The 18216-nt window shown below is 55.9% G+C and overlaps 1 protein-coding gene across 12 annotated transcripts in view; it reads left to right on the plus strand.

The window, feature by feature from the left end:
* The window catches only part of EPS15L1 (epidermal growth factor receptor pathway substrate 15 like 1), a 96849-nt gene that overhangs the window by 68480 nt on the left and 10153 nt on the right, over positions 1–18216 (plus strand). For 3 of the 12 annotated variants that reach the window (XM_087443652.1, XM_087443653.1, XM_087443656.1), the window contains exons 22-23: positions 6563–6695; positions 9093–9140. The exons of 2 other annotated variants lie outside the window; for them this stretch is intronic. In XM_087443652.1, coding sequence (XP_087299778.1) covers positions 6563–6695; positions 9093–9140 — 181 coding nt within the window. 7 more of the 12 variants (XM_087443654.1, XM_087443655.1, XM_087443659.1 and 4 more) reach the window with 5 other exon arrangements.

Here is an 18216-nt window from a genome sequence, read left to right on the forward strand (position 1 = left end):
GTCCATAATTACTGAGGTAAATTCCAGAAGCTGCAGCTAAGAAATTGAAAATGTTGGCGTGTGGGAAGAGCAGCGGGCTGAGAGTCTGCTGTTCTTCAGTGTAACTTTTAGTGTCTCCTGGTTTTAACTCTAGGCAGGTGTTTCTTTGATAAGAATTAGGAAAGCAGTGCCAGATGTGCCTCGCCTCAGCCTCAAGTCCCCGTCCCCTGCACCTGCGTGCGCTCCACTCCTTCTCTGCAGCCCGCCAGGCAGGTGAAGGTGGGATCCCTCACAGATAGAGAGCCTCAGAGCCACAGGGCCCTGTTTTCTTCATTCATTCCGCCCATCTTGACCAGCCGCTTGCTCCAGCCCAGGTACCATCAGCCACAAGCAGAAAACAGTCCCTGTCCCCGATCTTGCCTCTTAGTTAGGGAAGGCTCACAGCCAGATGGTGGTGAGGGGGCTGGGGAGGGAGCCCCCGGATGTGGGAGCCAAGCACCTGCAGCGAGAAGTCCCGTGCCTCCTGCACCCTGGTCTCCCCCGCCAAGCCCGCTCCTCGGGGCGCTCTGCCTGCACGCTCCATGTTCACTCGGCCCAAGGAGCACACGATTGTCTGGACGCTGAGCGCTTGTGGTTAGCAGTGTGTGACTGTGGCCACAGCTTCTGAGAAACATTTGAGATTCTGTTTAGGTTTTCAAATAAGTGTGCGAACGTAAACTGTTGAGGTAGCACATCCAGCTCTGGCCAGACGCAGAGCATCTGTTTGCCTGTCGGCCACTGCAGGAGGGAGCCCAGAGGGCCTGGTGGTGCAGCCTCTCCTTCCAGTGCCTGGAGGAGAACGAGCCTCCATCCCTTGTCCAGAAACACTGTGACCCTGACTTGGGGCACTGGGGTTGACAGAAGGCACCAGAGGATGTGAGATTGCCCTCACGCTTGTCTGTTGCTTAGTGGCTGTTACACACATTTGTGTGCCTTGTGTGGAGCTGTGTGTCCTCTGCTTCTGTCCCTGCTTAGTGAGCGGAAACAATCTTCTGAAATCAGAAAACTTCTGCCACACGGTGGCAGCAATCTCCAGGGAAGCGGTTTGCCTTGTGTTCTCAAGCTGTCACCAGTGGGCTCTCTCCCTGTGGGAGGTTGGCCCTGCAGGCAGAGGGAGAGCTAGCAGTGGCCTGAGTGAGGACAAGGACGAGGGCACGAGTGAGGCCTCTTGTCTCAAGAAGTGTCCGAGTGGAGGCTGCGTGGGCTTGCAGAGGTCCCTGCAGGGTGGCCAGCCTGGAGGCGCCTGCACAGCAGGAAGGCCCCCCCCACACCAGGCAGTCTCTGTTCCCCATAGCTGCAGAGACTTCCCGGAACCTGGGACCCCTTCTTTCTGCCTGTTCTAACCTAACAGTGCGTTTTCCCTCTTCCAATTCCAATTTCCCTCTCCTTGTCCCCGTGTCCCCAGTCAGGCCACACACACACATGCACTGTGACTTCTGAGCCAGTGCCCCTTCCTGTTCGAGGCGCTGGGCGGGCTAGAGCTGGACGGGGCCAGGGCAGTTCGTCCCCAGCACTCCGTTGTTCTGCGTCCACAGTCCTGTCAGCTCCCGCTCTTGTGTGCCTCCCCAGCTGAACCCCGAGCCCTGACCTTGTCACTCTGTTTTTCCTTTTTGGTTCCCTTTCTGTCTTTCAAGAACAACATCGTGAGTATAAATAAAATGCTGAAGGAAATGAAAGTAAAGTGGCAAGAAGGTTTTTTTTTTTGGCTTCTTGGTTTTTTTTGTTTTTTTGTTTTTCACATCTCCAGCTTTTCCCCTTCTGAGCGGGGTGGTGAGGCGAGGCCTGTGGGCGCCCCTTCTCAACTTCACCCTAAATTCAAGTGTCGCCCTCTGTGGGGCAGTGCTAAGGGAAGGCGACAGCCAGCGCTCTGATCCCAGGAGGTTCCTCTGGGAGGCTGTTTGGCTCTCGTTCTTAGCTGAGGTCCCTCCACACTCACAGAGATTGTTCCAGACTGTGTCGATCCTAAACTCCATTTCCTCGCTTTGAAAGCACATCCCCCAAAATAGATCTCAGGGAGTGTCTGAGAATAAAAACAAGACTCGAACTTGATTATGTCGCCCCTCCCCCTGGAAAAAAGCCATCTCTGAAATACTTGGTGGTTGTCAGTCATTTGAAGCCCTGCATTCGTATTTGGGGCTGTTTTTGAAGAGTTAAGAGTCGTTTGCTTTAAACCAGTTCTTCAAACCGTGAACCCCAAGTGTGTTTCTCTTAGAGCTGCTTTTCACAGTAGCTTTTCTGTCTGCTCTTTTTTTTTTTCTGAGCACGCTTCACTCTGGGCCAGCCCAGAGAGCCCCGACTGGCTTTACTGAAACTCTTCTAAAAATAGTGACTTTCCCTGAAGACCCAGCCCAAGAAGGAACGAATCGGGTCCCAAAGGAGGCTTCTTGGGAAACTTGAAGTCGTGAAAATTGGGATTCGGAAATGACACAGGCTTTTTGGTTTTGGAAGTGATGTAATTCCCTGTTGCCGGGGAACTGGGCGTTGAGTTGGAATGTTGGAGTGAGCTGCCTGGCTTGGTGGGTTTACACAGAACGGGGTGGAGAGTCTGCTTGGTCCACAGGGTCCCCAGCCAGCCAGGATCATTGCAGCTGTGGTTTTAGTGTGTCGCTGGCTCTTACATGTTAGGAACTCTGAACTGAGTGGCCCCTTTAGGGTCCCGCCTTCTCCCCACTTGTTGCCCAAGCCAGGGATGGAGCGGCTCATTAAGGTGGACCCTGCCTCTGCTCCCAGCCGAGCACTCGCTCCAGTTGGGTGACGCAGTCCAGGAGGCAGTGCGTGGCCTGGGGGGACAAGGGCACCGTGTACCCCGAGACTGGGGGTGCATCCAGAGGGGTCCGGGTGCCCATCTGCCCCCCTTCCCCAGAGCTGGTGTGCTCTCAGGACAAGGACTGGGGTCCACACGAGGCCTTGGGGGCTGGTCACACCACCTCTCTACTAGGAAAGTGGTTCGGATTCCTGCCTGCTCCTCTCAGGTTGTGGGGAATCGCGTGAGCCCTGGGCCTGGGGCGTGCTCTGTGAATGGCAGAGGCTGAAGCAGAAGAACCAGTGTTCCCTCCCTCTCCGGCTCCTCTGCTCCCGCCTCGCTCTTCCTTCCCAAACAACAGACCCTGAAGCACCGTTTTAAAGCTCAGCTGGGGTTGACGCCTCCCCTGGGCTCTCGGGCTGCCTTCCTCAGCAACGGCACTGCGGACGACGAGAGGCAGCAGAAGTAAAGCGTCTGGAGCTGACGGGGCGCCCACGGGTTCTCGAGGCCTGTACAAGAGCTGATCACAGCCACGGCCTTTGGCGTGGTGGCGATGGTGCTGTCTTCGTGCTGATGTCTTCCAGGAGCTGGGGGAGCGATGTGTGCATTCCCTTCTTGCATTCTTGCCACAGCCCTGTGAGCTAGGGCTGTCATTACTGTCATTTTACAGATGAGGAAACCAAGGCACGGAGCTGTTAGTAGGTGGTGGGACATCCAGACCCCACCCCTGACCATCGTGCTCTGCGGCCTGACCAGGCAGATGTTCCGGAAACTCAAACAGCAGGTTTTACAAAGAGACTCCCTGACTTTTGTACCGAAAAGGACAAGTGTCACAGAGCCCGGGAGAGGAGAGCAGCCGCATGGAGGGAGGCACCTCCTTGCCCAGCCACAGCCCTCTAGCCACAGCCCTGGCAGGCCTTCTCCATCAGAGCTTCCTGGTGTGCTGCGGTGGTCTTGGCAGGGAAATGAGTTGTCCTCATTTGACCCGCATCTTCCTCTGGGCCTTCTCCTGCCTTGCTCTGCCTCTTACCTGCATCCGTGCGTGTCTTTTCCACAGGCCTAAGGACAGGGACAGTCTGCCCAGAACATGGCCCCAAACCTGCTGCGGGGGCAGGCTGCCAGCAGCCGAAGGCAAGGCCCAGGAGGTAGGCAACGTGGGTTCCTGCCCTGACTCCACCACTGAGGGGCTGTGACTGGCAGGCTGCAGTCCTTCTCTGTGCCTCAGTTTCCCTGTGTGTAGAACGGAGGTGGTGACAGTAGGACTCCCTCCCAAGGCTGTTGGGAAGATGAGATGCAAAGATCAGTACAGAGGCAGCATCTCCTACCCAGGAGGCCCCAGAGGGCTGATGAGGGGGAACCGGGGTGCCCACTGGAGTCGGCTGAGTGTGCAGAAGCCTCTCCAGACCCCTCCTCCTCCTTGTGGGCTGGCCACCTCTCCTCACCCGAGACTAGTATCTGTAACCAGATACTGGAGGTGGAGGCTGCCATGTGCCGTCCCCCTGATTAGATCCTAGAGGAGGAGCCAGTCTCGTGACTGAATCCTGGAAGAGGGGAAGCCCGTCCCATGACTATATCTTGGAGGTGAGGGAGTGGGTCCTGTGACTGGATCCTGGAGGAGGAGGAGGAGCCGTGTCCCTGTTACTGGATCCTGGAGGATGGGGAGCTGTGTCCTGTGACTGGATCCTGGAGGAGGGGGAGCCGTGTCCTGTGACTGGATCCTGGAGGAGGGGGAGCCGTGTCCCCATGACTGGATCCTGGAGGAGGGGGAGCCGTGTCCCCATGACTGTATCCTGGAGGAGGGGGAGCCATGTCCCTGTGACTGGATCCTGGAGAAAGAGGAGGAGCCATGTCCCCGTGACTGGATCCTGGAGGAGGGGGAGCCGTGTCCCCATGACTGGATCCTGGAGGAGGAGGAGCCATGTCCCTGTGACTAGATCCTGGAGGAGGAGGAGCCGTGTCCTGTGACTGGATCCTGGAGGAGGGGGAGCCATGTCCCTGTGACTGGATCCTGGAGGAGGGGGAGCCATGTCCCTGTGACTGGATCCTGGAGAAGGAGGAGGAGCCATGTCCCCGTGACTGGATCCTGGAGGATGGGGAGCTGTGTCCCCGTGACTGGATCCTGGAGAAGGAGAAGGAGCCATGTCCCTGTGACTGGATCCTGGAGGAGGGGGAGCCGTGTCCCTATGACTGGATCCTGTAGAAGGGGGAGCCGTGTCCCGTGACTAGATCCTGGAGGAGGGGGAGCCGTGTCCCGTGACTGGATCCTGGAGGAGGGGGAGCCGTGTCCCGTGACTGGATCCTGGAGGAAGGGGAGCCGTATCCCGTTACTGGAGTGAGTTGGCCCTTCTCCTCACTTCTCCAGCAATTGGTTGGTCGGGCTTATCTAAGAAAGTCCCACGTGTGCACCTTTGTGTCCCTGCTTTGTTTCTGTCCTTAGGCTGCCCCGCTGGGGAGAGAACATGTGCTCCCTCCAACTCCTGCCCTGCCACACGTCTCGCGTCTCCTTTCCTTTGCCCTTTGAGGACCGTATTAGCATTTTTACCCCTATTTCTGCCAATCCCTTTGTTTCTAGTAGCTCTGTGGTTCATGCTGTACTTTTTCCTGCTTATTTTCCATTTTAGTAAAAGTGATTCCCCACCCCCACCCCAACTCCATGGAAAGCAGTCTTCTCCCTTTGGGGTACCCAAGGCCCCATCACCTGAGAGGAGCTGGCCCTTCTGCTGTGCTAGCGCTAGAGCTGGGGGCGCACACAGAGACAAGACCCTGCCCACCCAGTTTTGGCCGGCAGATGTGCTGCCCCCTCATCTGTGCTGACGTGCAGCAGACACAGAGGGGAGGGGGGCATGCACGAGCCCCCAGCCGAGGACCTCGTGTGTGCAAGGGCCTGGAGATGGGGCTGTAAGGGGTTCTGGGGACCCAGGAGTCATCGGGAAGGGATGGGGATGACTGCAGGGATGAGGCTGAAGAATCAGGCGCTGGGGGGCTGTGATGAAGGCCCTCCATGCCGTGAAGAGTGCTTAGAAGTTACCTGTTGGCATTGGGACCATTCACTGCTCCCTACCTACCCACCTATCTGTCATCTCTACCCGTCTCCCACCCACCCACTCATCCCTCTAGCCACGTACCTGTCTGTTGCCGGGGTGATGTGGTTTGACTTGGATTGGAGACGGTGGACATAGGGGTGGGTGGGAGCAGGTGTAGGGGGTCCAAGCCAGAGGTGATAAGCACCCAACAGAGGCAGCCGTGGCTGTGCTGACAGGGTTGGGCTGGTTCGGGTAGTCAAGGGTGGGCTCCGACCTGACTCACTTGGGGGGCACCTGTAGGCAGCCCAGGAGCACGAGAGGGTCTGGTGCCATTCTGACCAGGTGTGTGGAGCTGCCTGTCACTGATGGAAGGCAGCGGCTGCACAAGCCAGCACTCAGCCCAGAGGTGCACAGGGTGAGGGTGGGGCACACCTCTGAAGCATGCGCCAGAGGCCCGGGGACCCTGGGGTCAGAAAGACACGATATCCCTGTGTGGGTGGAACGGCCTGTGTGGAAGGGTCACCTTCATGGGGCTGCTCTCACCTGCTCTGTGTGTTTGCTGGCTTGCCCCTCACAGGCCAGAGGACTCCGGCTGTTGCGGATGGAGGAAAACGAGGGGCTTGTGAGAGACCCCGGGACCGAGCAGGGGCCATGCTGCACAGCCCGGAGGGTTGGGAGCCTCGCTAAGGCTCTCTGTACGTGAGCGTTGGCTTGATGGGCGTCCGTTGCCTCTGTGTTAACAATTATTTTTGCCTCTCTTTCGTGTCCTCTCTTTCAGCCCCCAACTTCTGGCCCTTTCACCTCCTCCTTTGGAGGGGCAGGATTCTCAGATGACCCCTTTAAAAGTAAACAGGACACTCCCGCTCTGCCTCCGAAGAAACCTGCTCCTCCACGGCCTAAACCACCCAGTGGTCAGTACACTTTCTTCTCTCACAGCCACCCGCCCACCGTCACAGGATGGCGTGGGAACTGAGGGCCCTTCCGTTCACCAGCCCAGAATAGAGCAGATGTGGCAGGGCCCACACTCAGAGCAAGAGAGTCTCCCCTCCACCCAGTCGTCTGGGTTTGTGTGTGTGGTGCGGGCCCCTCGCCCTGTCCTGTGGGGTTCCTTGGCTCCGGGCTCTGTGGGGCTCCAGGGTGGTCTCCGGAAGGCCCCCAGAGCTGCCATACAGTCCTGGCTGAGCATGTAGTCAGGGCCCTGCAGCCCCTCTGGCCTCCCCATCACACCTGAGCTCTCTCCCAGCTTGGCTCAGGGAGGGCCCAGGGGTGGGGACGGCAGCAGGGGTGGCTGAGGCTGCCCTCTTGATCCAGTCTGGCCAGGCTGCTGATTTCTCTCAGCCTTGGTCTTGGGCCCTGCTCTCAGGCGAGGGCCTAGCATGTCCCCCTGAGCATTCTGAGGACTTGGAACTCGTGCGTGGGATCTCTCTTAGGTGATGGTGATAGGCCAACAGGCCAGGTTACCAGACTCGAAAGCAGAAGGCTGTTGCTTCAGGCGGCAGAGGGATTCACTGCAATTTCCCAATCCGTTTATCTATCCCCCTCCGTCTTTTCTTGGTGCCCTGGCCAGGACGTCTCTTTCATTCACTAGTCTGCAGGCAAAGTCTCACCTACGCTGTCCCTAGACTGTGGGTGGCCACAGGAGAACGACACGCTCCCTTGGTCCTGCCGTCTATGCGCGGCCTTCCCTTTCAGAGGGCGGCACTCTCCTTCCTGCCTGAGTAGGAAGTGCCTTTCCCCTTCACTCTGCCCAGGAGGCCCATGGTCATTGCAGGCTCTCAACTGTCTAGTTACCAGTGGTTGTTGGTCCAAGGCCGGCCACTCGTCTTCCTACATGAGGTCTACCTGTCAGTAGAGATGAACAGAGGGGAAGGTATTTTAAAAACGCCACCTCTCCCCTCCTGTCACCTGGGCCTGCCAGGGCTTTCTCTCTGGAGGAGGGGAACCTGCCTGCCATGCCCAGTTTGGCCTCCTTGCGGATGAGTCATGAAAGAAAGTGTGACCAATGGGCCGAGTGGATTTCTAACAGATTTTCTGTGAACTGTGAGCAGAGATAGATGCATGAAGTGATCACTTCTGTCAGCCACACATCAAAGGCATTTACAATGAAATGGGGGTGGAGGAAGGGAAGCAGAACCAACAAAGGAATTCCCTTCCATCTGTGGAGGCTGCTGGGGCCTTAGACAGAGACAGTGGCTCTTAGGGGACCTTGATGGTCTCCTGATCAAATGGCATTGGGCTTCCTCCACCTGAAAGATGGGAGCCAAAGCATGCATGCACACATATGTACACGCACATGCATGCACTTCGTGTGCACGCACGCGCCTGCACGCACACACTTGCACAATACATGTTTGCACACGTTCACGTACTGCCCATTCACACTTGCACATGCAGACATGCATGCACACTCACAGTTGCATGCACAGACACGTGTGCACACACATGCACATGTTCACATGTATGCACACACACGTTCTCACACAGTGCCTGCATGCACACTGCACATGTATGCCTGCAGATACACGCACCTGTGCACACGTTCTCATGTTAGTGCATGTGCACACACATGGTCTTCGAGGAGGAGAGGCTCCACTCGCCTGCTGGCAGGTGCACAGCTTCATTCTCAGGGTTTCTTGGAAACTCTCATCTCGGCCTATTCCCCTTAGCTGAATCAGTGCTGGGTCTGCTTTTGAACTTGCTCTCTGCTGCCTCTTCCCTTTGTGTATCCCTCTGCCAGGCTACCCACCCCATTTTGGCTTCTGCTTTTAGTGTAGCGCAGACGTAAGCCCCCAGGGCCTTGGGGACCTCCTTGGAGCTGGCGTCGGAGCTTAGGCTTCTTAGAGAGCTGTCCACGTTTTGGGAGGTTTGGGCCTGTAGCCCGGAGGTCTCTGGCTGCCTCTACTGCTGGGTTTGGGCTGCTGCACCCTTGCTCTGCCATGGTTAGCGAGGTGCTGCTAATACCCTGTTCACGGCCAGGGCCCTTAGGAAGCACTTGCCTGCCTGTTATCTCGCCAGATCCTGGTAAGATCCGCAAGGTAGACGGACAGGCAGCGTGATGCCCTTTCAGCAGAAGAGGAAAGGGAAGTGAGAGAAGTCATGTGGGCCACCTCAGGTCATCAGCGAGGTGACCCAGTGACCTGCCTCCGCGAGGGCCTCCCACCCCCCATAGGCAGCTGTAATGAGAATCAAGCTGTGAGGTTCGGGGTGCTCTAGAATGTGGTGGACACGTGTGCAGTATCTAATCTGTAAGTGGCCATGACGCATCCGCGTGGAGGCCTAAATGTCTCTCATCTGGTTCTCTCACCCAGAAGCCATGGCTGAACAGAAAAACCTGGCGCTGTACACGCTGCTGGGCGGTAGGTACACACCGTGTGGCGGTCGCCATGTGAGCGCTTCCAGCGGCGTTTCTGCTGTGGTTTCATACTAACCTCTAACAACCTGAAACCGCTAGCTGTGCCGACACACCCACGCGCGACGTCTGACCCAGCGGGTGACGTTTGAATGAGTCGCTTTTGGGGGGAGGCGTTCAGCTCTCTGGGGGGTGCAGGGGAAGGTGTCTGCCCCCCTCTGCTTCTCTGATTGAGGGGATTGAAGCCCAGCTGTGTGCACTGCCTGTCCACACTGCATGGAATGAGGCCGCTTAAACCAGGAGCAGTCCAGTAGTTAGCTGGTTATTAGCAAGACAGGTCAGCAGATGTGTGCTGGAGGAAGTCCTACTGAGAACGCTCGTTATTAGCGTGTAAGGCAGCCCTCTTGTTTTCTTGGCTGCTTAAGATGGGAAGCAGCTGGGAGGATGTCCAAGTGTTTTTTTTTGTTTTTGTTTTTTTTAAGAAAACGTAAAGTCCAACAGTTTGAAAATGAGGGAATGGAATGTGCTTTTCTGTTCTTCTCGCTGACCCGCCTTTTCCCGCTTGGAGATGCCACGTGGCCAGTGCACAGCGGTGGCCGCCTTTTCCTGGGAATGCCGTGTGATCGCACTCCAGAACCTCCCTGACACGTGGGGGCAGCTGCGATCCTGGCGTGGCTGATGGGTGGAGGTGAGGTGGGGACCCTGCTTCCAGGGCCCTGTGGCTCTGGCAGTCCAGCTGTGATCCCATGGAGATAGGCAGAGTGGACGATGCAGACCCATCCGGTGATAACGGTTTTTCTCCCAGACCAGACACACAGCTTCACACCTGCACTCGCAGAAACCGAGATGAAGGATGAGCTCTTCCATAAACTTGCTGCTCTGCGTGTGAAATGGGTCTGACGTCACCACACTCTCAGCTGGGGCTTGTCTGTCCAAGGGGACCCTGAGGTTTCTAGAATGCTGCCAGGCCTCCACGCCTGGAGTTGGCTCTGACCTGTGAGGCTGAGACAGGTGAATCTGATGCTGATTCCCTCTGGCTGCTGGGACGCCCATCCTGCTAGAGTCCAAGGAGGCTGCTGGATCAGGCTGGTTTCTAGACGTTGGACAAGGGCCTGAGTTCACATTCTGGCCCTGCCGCTGTCTCCCTGAGGGGTTCAGGGCAAGTGTCTTACCCTTACCAAGCCTCAGTTTCCCCGCCTGAGCATGGGACCAACTCTGGCCTAGCAGATGGCCATGTGGGTCAAGTCCCTCACACAGCGATTACCTGTGATGTGATGTGCGTGTGGTGAACCCCCAGCCTGCCCCCGGAGTATGGGACCAGGACGCAGGTCCTCCTTCTGTAGGTCCTTTCCTGGGGACAGACAGAGGCTGGGCCGGGGGCAGCCCTGTGCGTGCAGGGAGTTACCAAGGGAGACTTGTTCCCCACGAGACTGCAAGTTACAGAAATCTTTGCAGTTGAGAGAAGTCAGAGTGTGGGTAGTGGAACTTCAAAGAGGGCTCCAGGGTCCTCTCAGCAAAATGCAGCCATCGTTGCTTGTGTGGGACCAAGCGCACGTTCAGGTCTGAGGCACACGTAGTTTTCTGGGTGCCGTCTCTCGTGCATGAGAGGCTACTGTTTTCACATTCTGTGGGAGCTGTTTGTTTTTAAAAGCTTGACTGAGTTTTAATTGACATGCGATAAACACATGTATTTAAGCGTCAGCCTATGCAGTCACAGTGGGGACCCCTCCACCTGAGAGCCTCGCCGAGGTTCCCCTGCAAGAGTTCTGGTGTCGCATGGGTGTGACAGGAGCAGCCCACGGCTGGCCACCTGCTCTCAAGGCCACAACTCCATTCTCTCTCACCCCAAGCCAGGAAGCGTGCCCTCAGGGACCGGCAGTAGTCACCCTCTGGAGCACGCACAGGGCTTCGGCACTGAGTTCTCTGTGCCTGGAGGTCTTTTCTAGAAAGGTCTGTCAAGGTATTCAATAACCAGCAGGTGTCTGTTTGGGGTAGAGAGAACTGGTTTCTTCCAGGCAGATGCAAAACAGAGCCCGCCAGCAGCCGCTGAAACCTGTCAGTTAAAGTTAGCGCACACCTCCCCCAGGTAAACAATGGTGTATTTTCTGCAACGGACGGAGATCTGGATCAGTCAGGCTCACCGCTGTAGAGTTTCTAGGTAAAAGTTGTTGATTTGCAAAGAGAGAAACAGATTTTTTTTAAGTACAGGAAATGGCTGTGTGGGTGTCAGTGATTGGGCCTTGCGCCCCGCGGCGACAGATAGCGGGATCCTGCGCCCGGCCCCGCCCTTGCCACTTCCTGCCGGTGCAGCCCTGCGTTGCGGTTCCTGCAGCCCCGGGTGACACCAGCTAGCGCGCCTTCACCGCTAACCAGCCACTCACCTTTAACCTCTCCCCAATTTAATTACCCTTTTATTATTGCTAACGACCTCTTCACCTCCAGAATAAAGCCACGCACACACTTACTGTGTCTTTTTGACCCTCTTTCCCCTCCCACGATTCTTCCAGTGAACGCAGGACAACGAGATACCATTTTACCTGTCCTGTTCCATTCAAATGATTCTCAAAAAAAAGAAAAATCTTTCTCCCCTAGAACACGAGTCCCCTCCCACACCTGTGTGCGGGCTCCTTGTGGGGTGACTGGCTGGGATTCTTTCTTTTGGGCGGTTTTCTGCTTGCTGCCCACCCGGGGCCAGACCGCTCGCTCGGCGGTCACCTTGACCCTCCTGGGGAGCTGCCACGTGAGCACGGTCAGAGAGGAAGCTGCACCTTCCTAACCGGCGTCAGCCCATGTGCTCTTGGCTCTCCGCGTGCTCTGAAATGCCAGGCCAAGGGTGACACCAGGGTGGTCGTCCTGGGCCCGCGTGGGTCCTGACCTCTTGTTTATTGCACAAGATCCACTTTTAAAATGGCTTCTCCAGTCGAGCCGTGTGGTTAGCACCTTAGCCTTGAACTTAACTACTTTAATTCCGTTCCCACGATGATTTCAAAGAGATAATTCAGTGGGTACATGTGAAGTTCTAGAATGGGACAAAAGTGGTTCACTGCCAGCTTGAGAAGCCTGGAAAATTGCGGCACTTGCCGGCCAGCCAGGGTCGGGGTGCTCCAGGGGAGCCTCTGATGCCCAGCCTGGGGGAGCCTCCTTTCCTGTCCTCCAGCCCAGCCAGGGCTGGGCGTGACCCCTAACGACGAGTGCTTGAGAGCCAGCAGGCCCTGTCCCCGGCAGAGGGAGAAATGAGATTTTCTTCTCAACCCCTTACATGTAAAATGCCTGGAGACGGATTGTTCTTTGGTGAATTTCTGTTCTGCAAAGTCGGCTGAGTTTGAAAATAGAAGCATTTGCCTATCTCAGCACACACCCACCCTCCTGCGCCCAGAAGGGCGGATTGAGTGGGAGGTGAGTGACACGGTTGTCACCTGTTCAGTGGGGTGCAAATGCCCAGGATTGGGGTCCTGGAGTAGAGGAGTCAGCGCTCAGCCAGCTGGAGTCCTGGGGGCCCATGAGGCCTTGGGGTGGGATGCAGACCCAGAGAGCCCAGAATCCCCTCTCCTGCATCTCAGCGTGGGTGTTAACAGACAGGAGCCATCACCTGACCCCAGCCCCTCTCTGCCAGCCAGGCCTTCCTCAGCCCCTTAGTCCCACTACAGCAGGGTGAGGGGGCCCAGGCAGATGCTCCCTGGGAGGTCCCTGCTTTTCCGACAGGATGAGTACGGTCCCTCATCTCCTCATTTCTCACATTCGAAGCACTGAGTCACCCACTCCCTCCACCATTGTCAACTGAAAAACAGCACAGTGTGATTGATAGGGGGTCTGACCATGAGGAGAGTGAGAGTAGGGGGGTCCCCGTGCTGCTGCAGGCTCTCCTGACTCCTTCCCAGCTGACCCCACCACAGGAGGGAGCGCCTGGTGGGCTCTGCACCTTCCGCTCCAGTGCACCCGCCGTGTGGCACCCTGGTGACTTTGTTACCTGTGGGCACAGTGCCTCTCTGCCCTCGCAGAGGTGGTGGTGTGGCAGCATTGGCGCTCCTCTGGAGGGAGGAACAAAGGCTGGGCCACTGCCACTTTGTGGTGCAGACGCAGGGCTCCCCCCACCTGGCTGCTGCATAACCAGCATCTCCCTGTCCCCCAAGGCACCGAGCCCCTCGGAGGGGCTGGGGCAGACTAGTACACAGGCTGCTCCAACTGTCAAAGGCGCAGATCAAAGAACAAATGTGATTTGTCAAAAAGCAGAATGATGAGACCTACAGTCTGCTTCATTTTTGTTGTGAAGACTGATTCGTGATTGCAGATTGATTTGTGAGCCACATACCCGCGCCCCTTTTTTGCTCCAGAACTAACGTAGCCCCGTCAGGTTTCTTATACATGTCATAGGAGACTTTTGTGGAAACCTCTTGAAAATTGTATTTCTCACTCCAAAAGATGTTTGTCTTTTGAGGACCCGAAAAGTGTGACTACTTTTCTCCTTTTTCTTCTGACGGTGGGATGACCCCACATCCATGAGACTCGTCACCCAGTGCGATTTCCATGACCTTTGACCACCCCAGACACCTCTCAGGGGATGAAAAACACATCAGTTGTGGGGGTGCTTGGTGGATAATAGTAAATATTTGTTCAGCTTTTCTCAACAATTCAGAAACAAACCTCATCCTGTTCCCTTCAATGCATTAAGCAGATTTTCTTAAAATTCGGTAAATATTTTTAGTGGAAAATCTCAACGCTGTGATGGTGGGACCTCAGATTTTATCTGCCAGGGCTGTGCTACTTGGCGCGCTTTGATCTGCCGGGTTTGCCTTCTCCCGTGTGCATCAGCGAGGCAAGCAGGGCTGCTGTCTGCAGGACTCCTCGCCTGCAAGCCAAGGAGATCGTCCTGTGGCTCACAGTTTGGGAAATTAGCCTTCCTCACTCGTCTTCACTGTCCCACTGTAGGTGGGAGCCAGAGGAAAACATTGATGTGTGTGGGTAAAAAGTTCCCAAGTGATTGTGAATTTGAAAGATTGTGCTCTGGATAGCCTGTTTTCTCCCTTTCTCCCCACTCCTCCAATTAACCTTTTTTGCTGGGGTTGTGGGGTGGGAAGGAAGGAGCCAAGGTAGCAAGGAATGCCCCCTCCCCAGCCACAGCTCTGCCATGTGCCGTGACTCTCAGAAGCGTGACAGTTCTGTGGGTGTCCCGTGTCGTGTGGGATGAGTGACAGTTGTGTGGGTGTACCGTGTTGTGTGGGATGAGTGACAGTTGTGTAGGAGTCCCATGTCGTGTGGGATGAGTGAGAGTTGTGTGAGCGTCCCGTGTCGTGTGGGATGAGTGACAGTTGTGTGGGTGTCCCGTGTCGTGTGGGATGAGTGACAGTTGTGTGGGTGTCCCGTGTCGTGTGGGATGAGTGACAGTTGTGTGGGTGTCCCGTGTCGTGTGGGATGAGTGACAGTTGTGTGAGGGTCCCGTGTCGTGTGGGATGAGTGACAGTTGTGTGGGTGTCCCGTGTTGTGTGATGTGAGTGACAGCTGTGTGGGTGTCCTGTGTTAGGGTAAATGGCAGTTGTGTGGACGTCCTGTATTGTGTAGGGTAATGGCTGAGGTGGGGCAGCTATCCTGACCACAAACCTTTGTTTTTTATTGTTTTGTTTTGTTTTGTTGTTTTTGTATTTCTCTCTCATTTCCAGCCCTGCATCTTCCAACTCCAGCCCTGAATTTTGTAAGTAGAACCTACCCAGTGTCCGGTTGGGGTGAACACACACTCATACTCATGTGTATTTCTGATATTTTTATGCATCAGATTTTTGAGACCCTAAATCACCCCAGAGCTCTTACTCTCCTCCTGAGAAAAGAATTTCAAACAAGAGAATCTACCTCCCTGCTGAGTTTTCAGTGTGCACATTTTTTGTGGTTTGGGGGTGTGTCTGCATTCCATTATTCCTTCCAGTCTCGGCTCTCAGGGACCCTCGCCCAGAGGAGTTTCCTGAAGAGTGTGTTGGGAGAGACAGATGTGGAGCTGTGCTGCCAGCCGCTCGTGCAGGTGTGCTACACGGCCCTGGTCCTGGCCACGTCCCCATCCCAGTACAGGGCATGGGGGGCACACGGCCTCGACAAGTGCACAAATAGGAGCATTAAAGAAATTTCTACCAGGGTGGAGCCGGCCACCGAGTCTTTTTTTTAACAGCACACACTGTGGTAAACCATCGGGTTCATATTGTTTTTGCTAAAGGCAGCCCTGTGTGCGGTTTCGGTGCACCGCTTGGGTAACTGTTGAAACTGCTGCGGTTTGAAATCAGCCCTATTTTGCCTTTTCTTCAATCTTGCATTCCTCTCCCCCATTAATGAAGAGCCTCTGAGTGCTGGGGAATCACGGGCCGCCAGCCCCCCGGGGTCTTCATATAGTCTGTCCTCAGTCACCACCTTCCGCTGTGCCGGGGCGTCCGGTGGGCCCCACACAGACATCTAGGAATGACGATATGGAGCCGTGTGCCAGGTAGCATCCTGGTTAGCTTTTATACCAGTTCTTTTTATTTTTTTAATGGTTTGTGTTCCCTTCTCTGAAACACACCTCCGGACCTTTCCTTACAGTGCCGTGAAAAAGCATAAAACTGCGCTGAATTTCCTCAGAGGCATGGAGGCAGGTTAAAGTTACTTTGTCACGTTTAAGATAAGCTACACCTCAGAAAATCGGAAAAAGCGATTAAGGAGTTAGCAGAAGTGGTTACATAAAAGCAGGAACTACACCCAGAATGTTTTAAAAGTGTAGCTGCTAAAAATAAATGAGGGCACGGAGTGGGAAGTTTGGACGGAGGGCGGTCATGGTGTGTGTCTCTGCGGAGAACCGCCTGGTCGTGAGCATGGTGTCGAGCCGGACTGGGAACACCGCCGAATTTGCACGTGTCAGGTCCAATAATTCAGCCTCTATGCCCAAGCACAAAAACAGACAACCGAGAAATAACCGTTTTTTTTTTTCCCCTCTGAAAACAAGAGCAGTTGACGTGCCCTGGTTTCGTATTAACACAGTCATGATTTCTAAATAACAACGGTTTCGGCAACAGAGCAAAACCGGGCCCTGGCAATTCTTGATGTGAACGATGCTTTCCATCTTCCCCATCATCTCTTTGCTTGTCAGAAACCTCAGCTGGAAATTCTAGCCAGCTGGATTCTTAACTGCCCCCCACAAAGCAATTTTTTTAAAATCCTGCAAACCAGGAGAGGATGGTGTTCTTAATTGAGAATAAGAGAAAGATCCCAGAAGTGGGTGATCTGTTTGAACGTTTGGACCATCGTGCTTGCTCTCAGGGCCTGGCTGGGGTCGGCCGACCCCTTCGTCCCTGCTCAGGTGTCTGCCCTTTGTGACCAGACCCTGCAAGAAATGCCCCAAGAAATCAAGCAGGACTACCCTGCACTTGCCACCAGAGCCAGGGGCTGCGCCGTGCCCTGGGCTTTTCAGCCTGTCCCCGCAGCTCTTTTCCCTGTATTAGGATTTTGCTGTTTGGTCCATCGTCCTTTTAGTTTTTGATGAAAAATCAGCCCGAGAGCGCACCAGTGAAAATATTCACTCTTTCTTGCAAAAGAGGGAAGCCATTTGCCTTTAATCCTTCCTAGCTCACCAGAGGGGCTCCCCTAAAGGGCCTGTATGGCTGCGCTGACCCACGAGGACCCCTGTGGGTGCTGAGCCCTGCCCACATGCAGCTGACCCTCAGGTGTGCTGCAAGCTAGACCAGGACAGTTGGGTGCCGTGGGAGGTGGACGAGGCAGGGGGCAGCCAGCAAGGGTGGAGTAAGCCCTGGGGGAGTGTCTTCCAGGGGAGGGCGAGGCTGTGCCAATGCAGGGAGAGACTGGCCGGGCTGGTCAGCACAGGACGGTCCGCATGGGGGAAGTGGCTATGAAAAGGAGACCAGGGGGTGGCCAGGCTGTGAGGACCATGCACGCTGAGCCCAGTGTTCCTTCCCTGTGCAACCTGAGCCTGCATCCCCATCCCTCAGGACACTGGCCCCCAGGGCGCCCCTGCCCGTGGCCTTGGGGGCCCTCGCACACACCAGCTGGGTGCACACGTGAGGGCCGCTCTCCCTGGGCCTGGAAAAGGCTGCAGGTGTTCCAGGAGCCCCCAGGGCATGGTTCACCTGGGAACACGTGTGTCTATCCGCCATCAAGCCTCAGATGATGCCGGCTGCCTGGGGTTTGGAAAGCAAGGCAAGGCTTGGCGCTCTCTGCAGGGGGACTCTTCTGGGGCCGTGCGTCTTCTCTTGGAGGTGGCATCTTCTCTTGGGGCATGTGGCGCTGTTCTTTGGTGGGGAAGGAGGCCCATGGAGGGTTTGAAAAGGGGGGATAGATGGGAGCCGGTGCAGGGAACTCAGCAGATGCTCGGCAGGTGCCTATGGAGCGGTTCCAGAGGAAGGTGCTCTTGCCTGTGGGCTGTGCATGTCCACCATGCTGTGGAGGGGGCATCTGAGTGACCCTGTCAGCAGAGAGCTGCAATGTGAGTCCTCGGTTTCCTTGCAGGGTCCACAACGGCGGGCGAGCTGGCCTGACCTCCTGGCACTGGAGCTGTGCTGGCCTGGCTCCTTCTCCCTGAGGCCTGGAGCATCCCTCAGTCTCTCAGAGGGGCTTGATCGGGTGGTCTTCTTACCGCCTGCCAGGCGTCTGAGCTAAGCCCCTCTCCACACCGGGGGTATGCACAGTTTTGCCCTAAAAGGTAGTAGTTGATATTTCCCACCCTGTAGGCCTTCCATTCGCTCAGCTGCTCTCTCTGCTGTCATGGCGGGAAAGCAGCCATAGAGGACACAGGAACGAGTTGGCACAGCTTACTGGCACTGGCGCACCAGTAAAGCTTGATTTACCAAAGCAGGCAGCCCTGCTCTTGGTCACTGCCCTGGCGGCCACGGAGGGTGGGGCCCCTGCTACCCCTGTGGGGGTTTGCTGGGGCTGCCATAACAAAGTACTGCAGACTGGGTGGCTTGAACAGCAGAAACTTGTTTCCTTATGGTTCTGGAGGCTGGAAGTCCCAGATCAAGGTGCTGGCAGGGTTGGTATCTCCTGAGGTCTCTGTCCGTGGCTTGTAGCTGGCTGTCTTCACATGGTCTTCCCTCTGCACGTCTGTGTCCTACTCCCCT

Source organism: Ceratotherium simum, chromosome 18 (assembly GCF_057802395.1).
Source record: "Ceratotherium simum simum isolate JZ-2026a chromosome 18, ASM5780239v1, whole genome shotgun sequence".
NCBI classification, from domain to species: domain Eukaryota; kingdom Metazoa; phylum Chordata; class Mammalia; order Perissodactyla; family Rhinocerotidae; genus Ceratotherium; species Ceratotherium simum.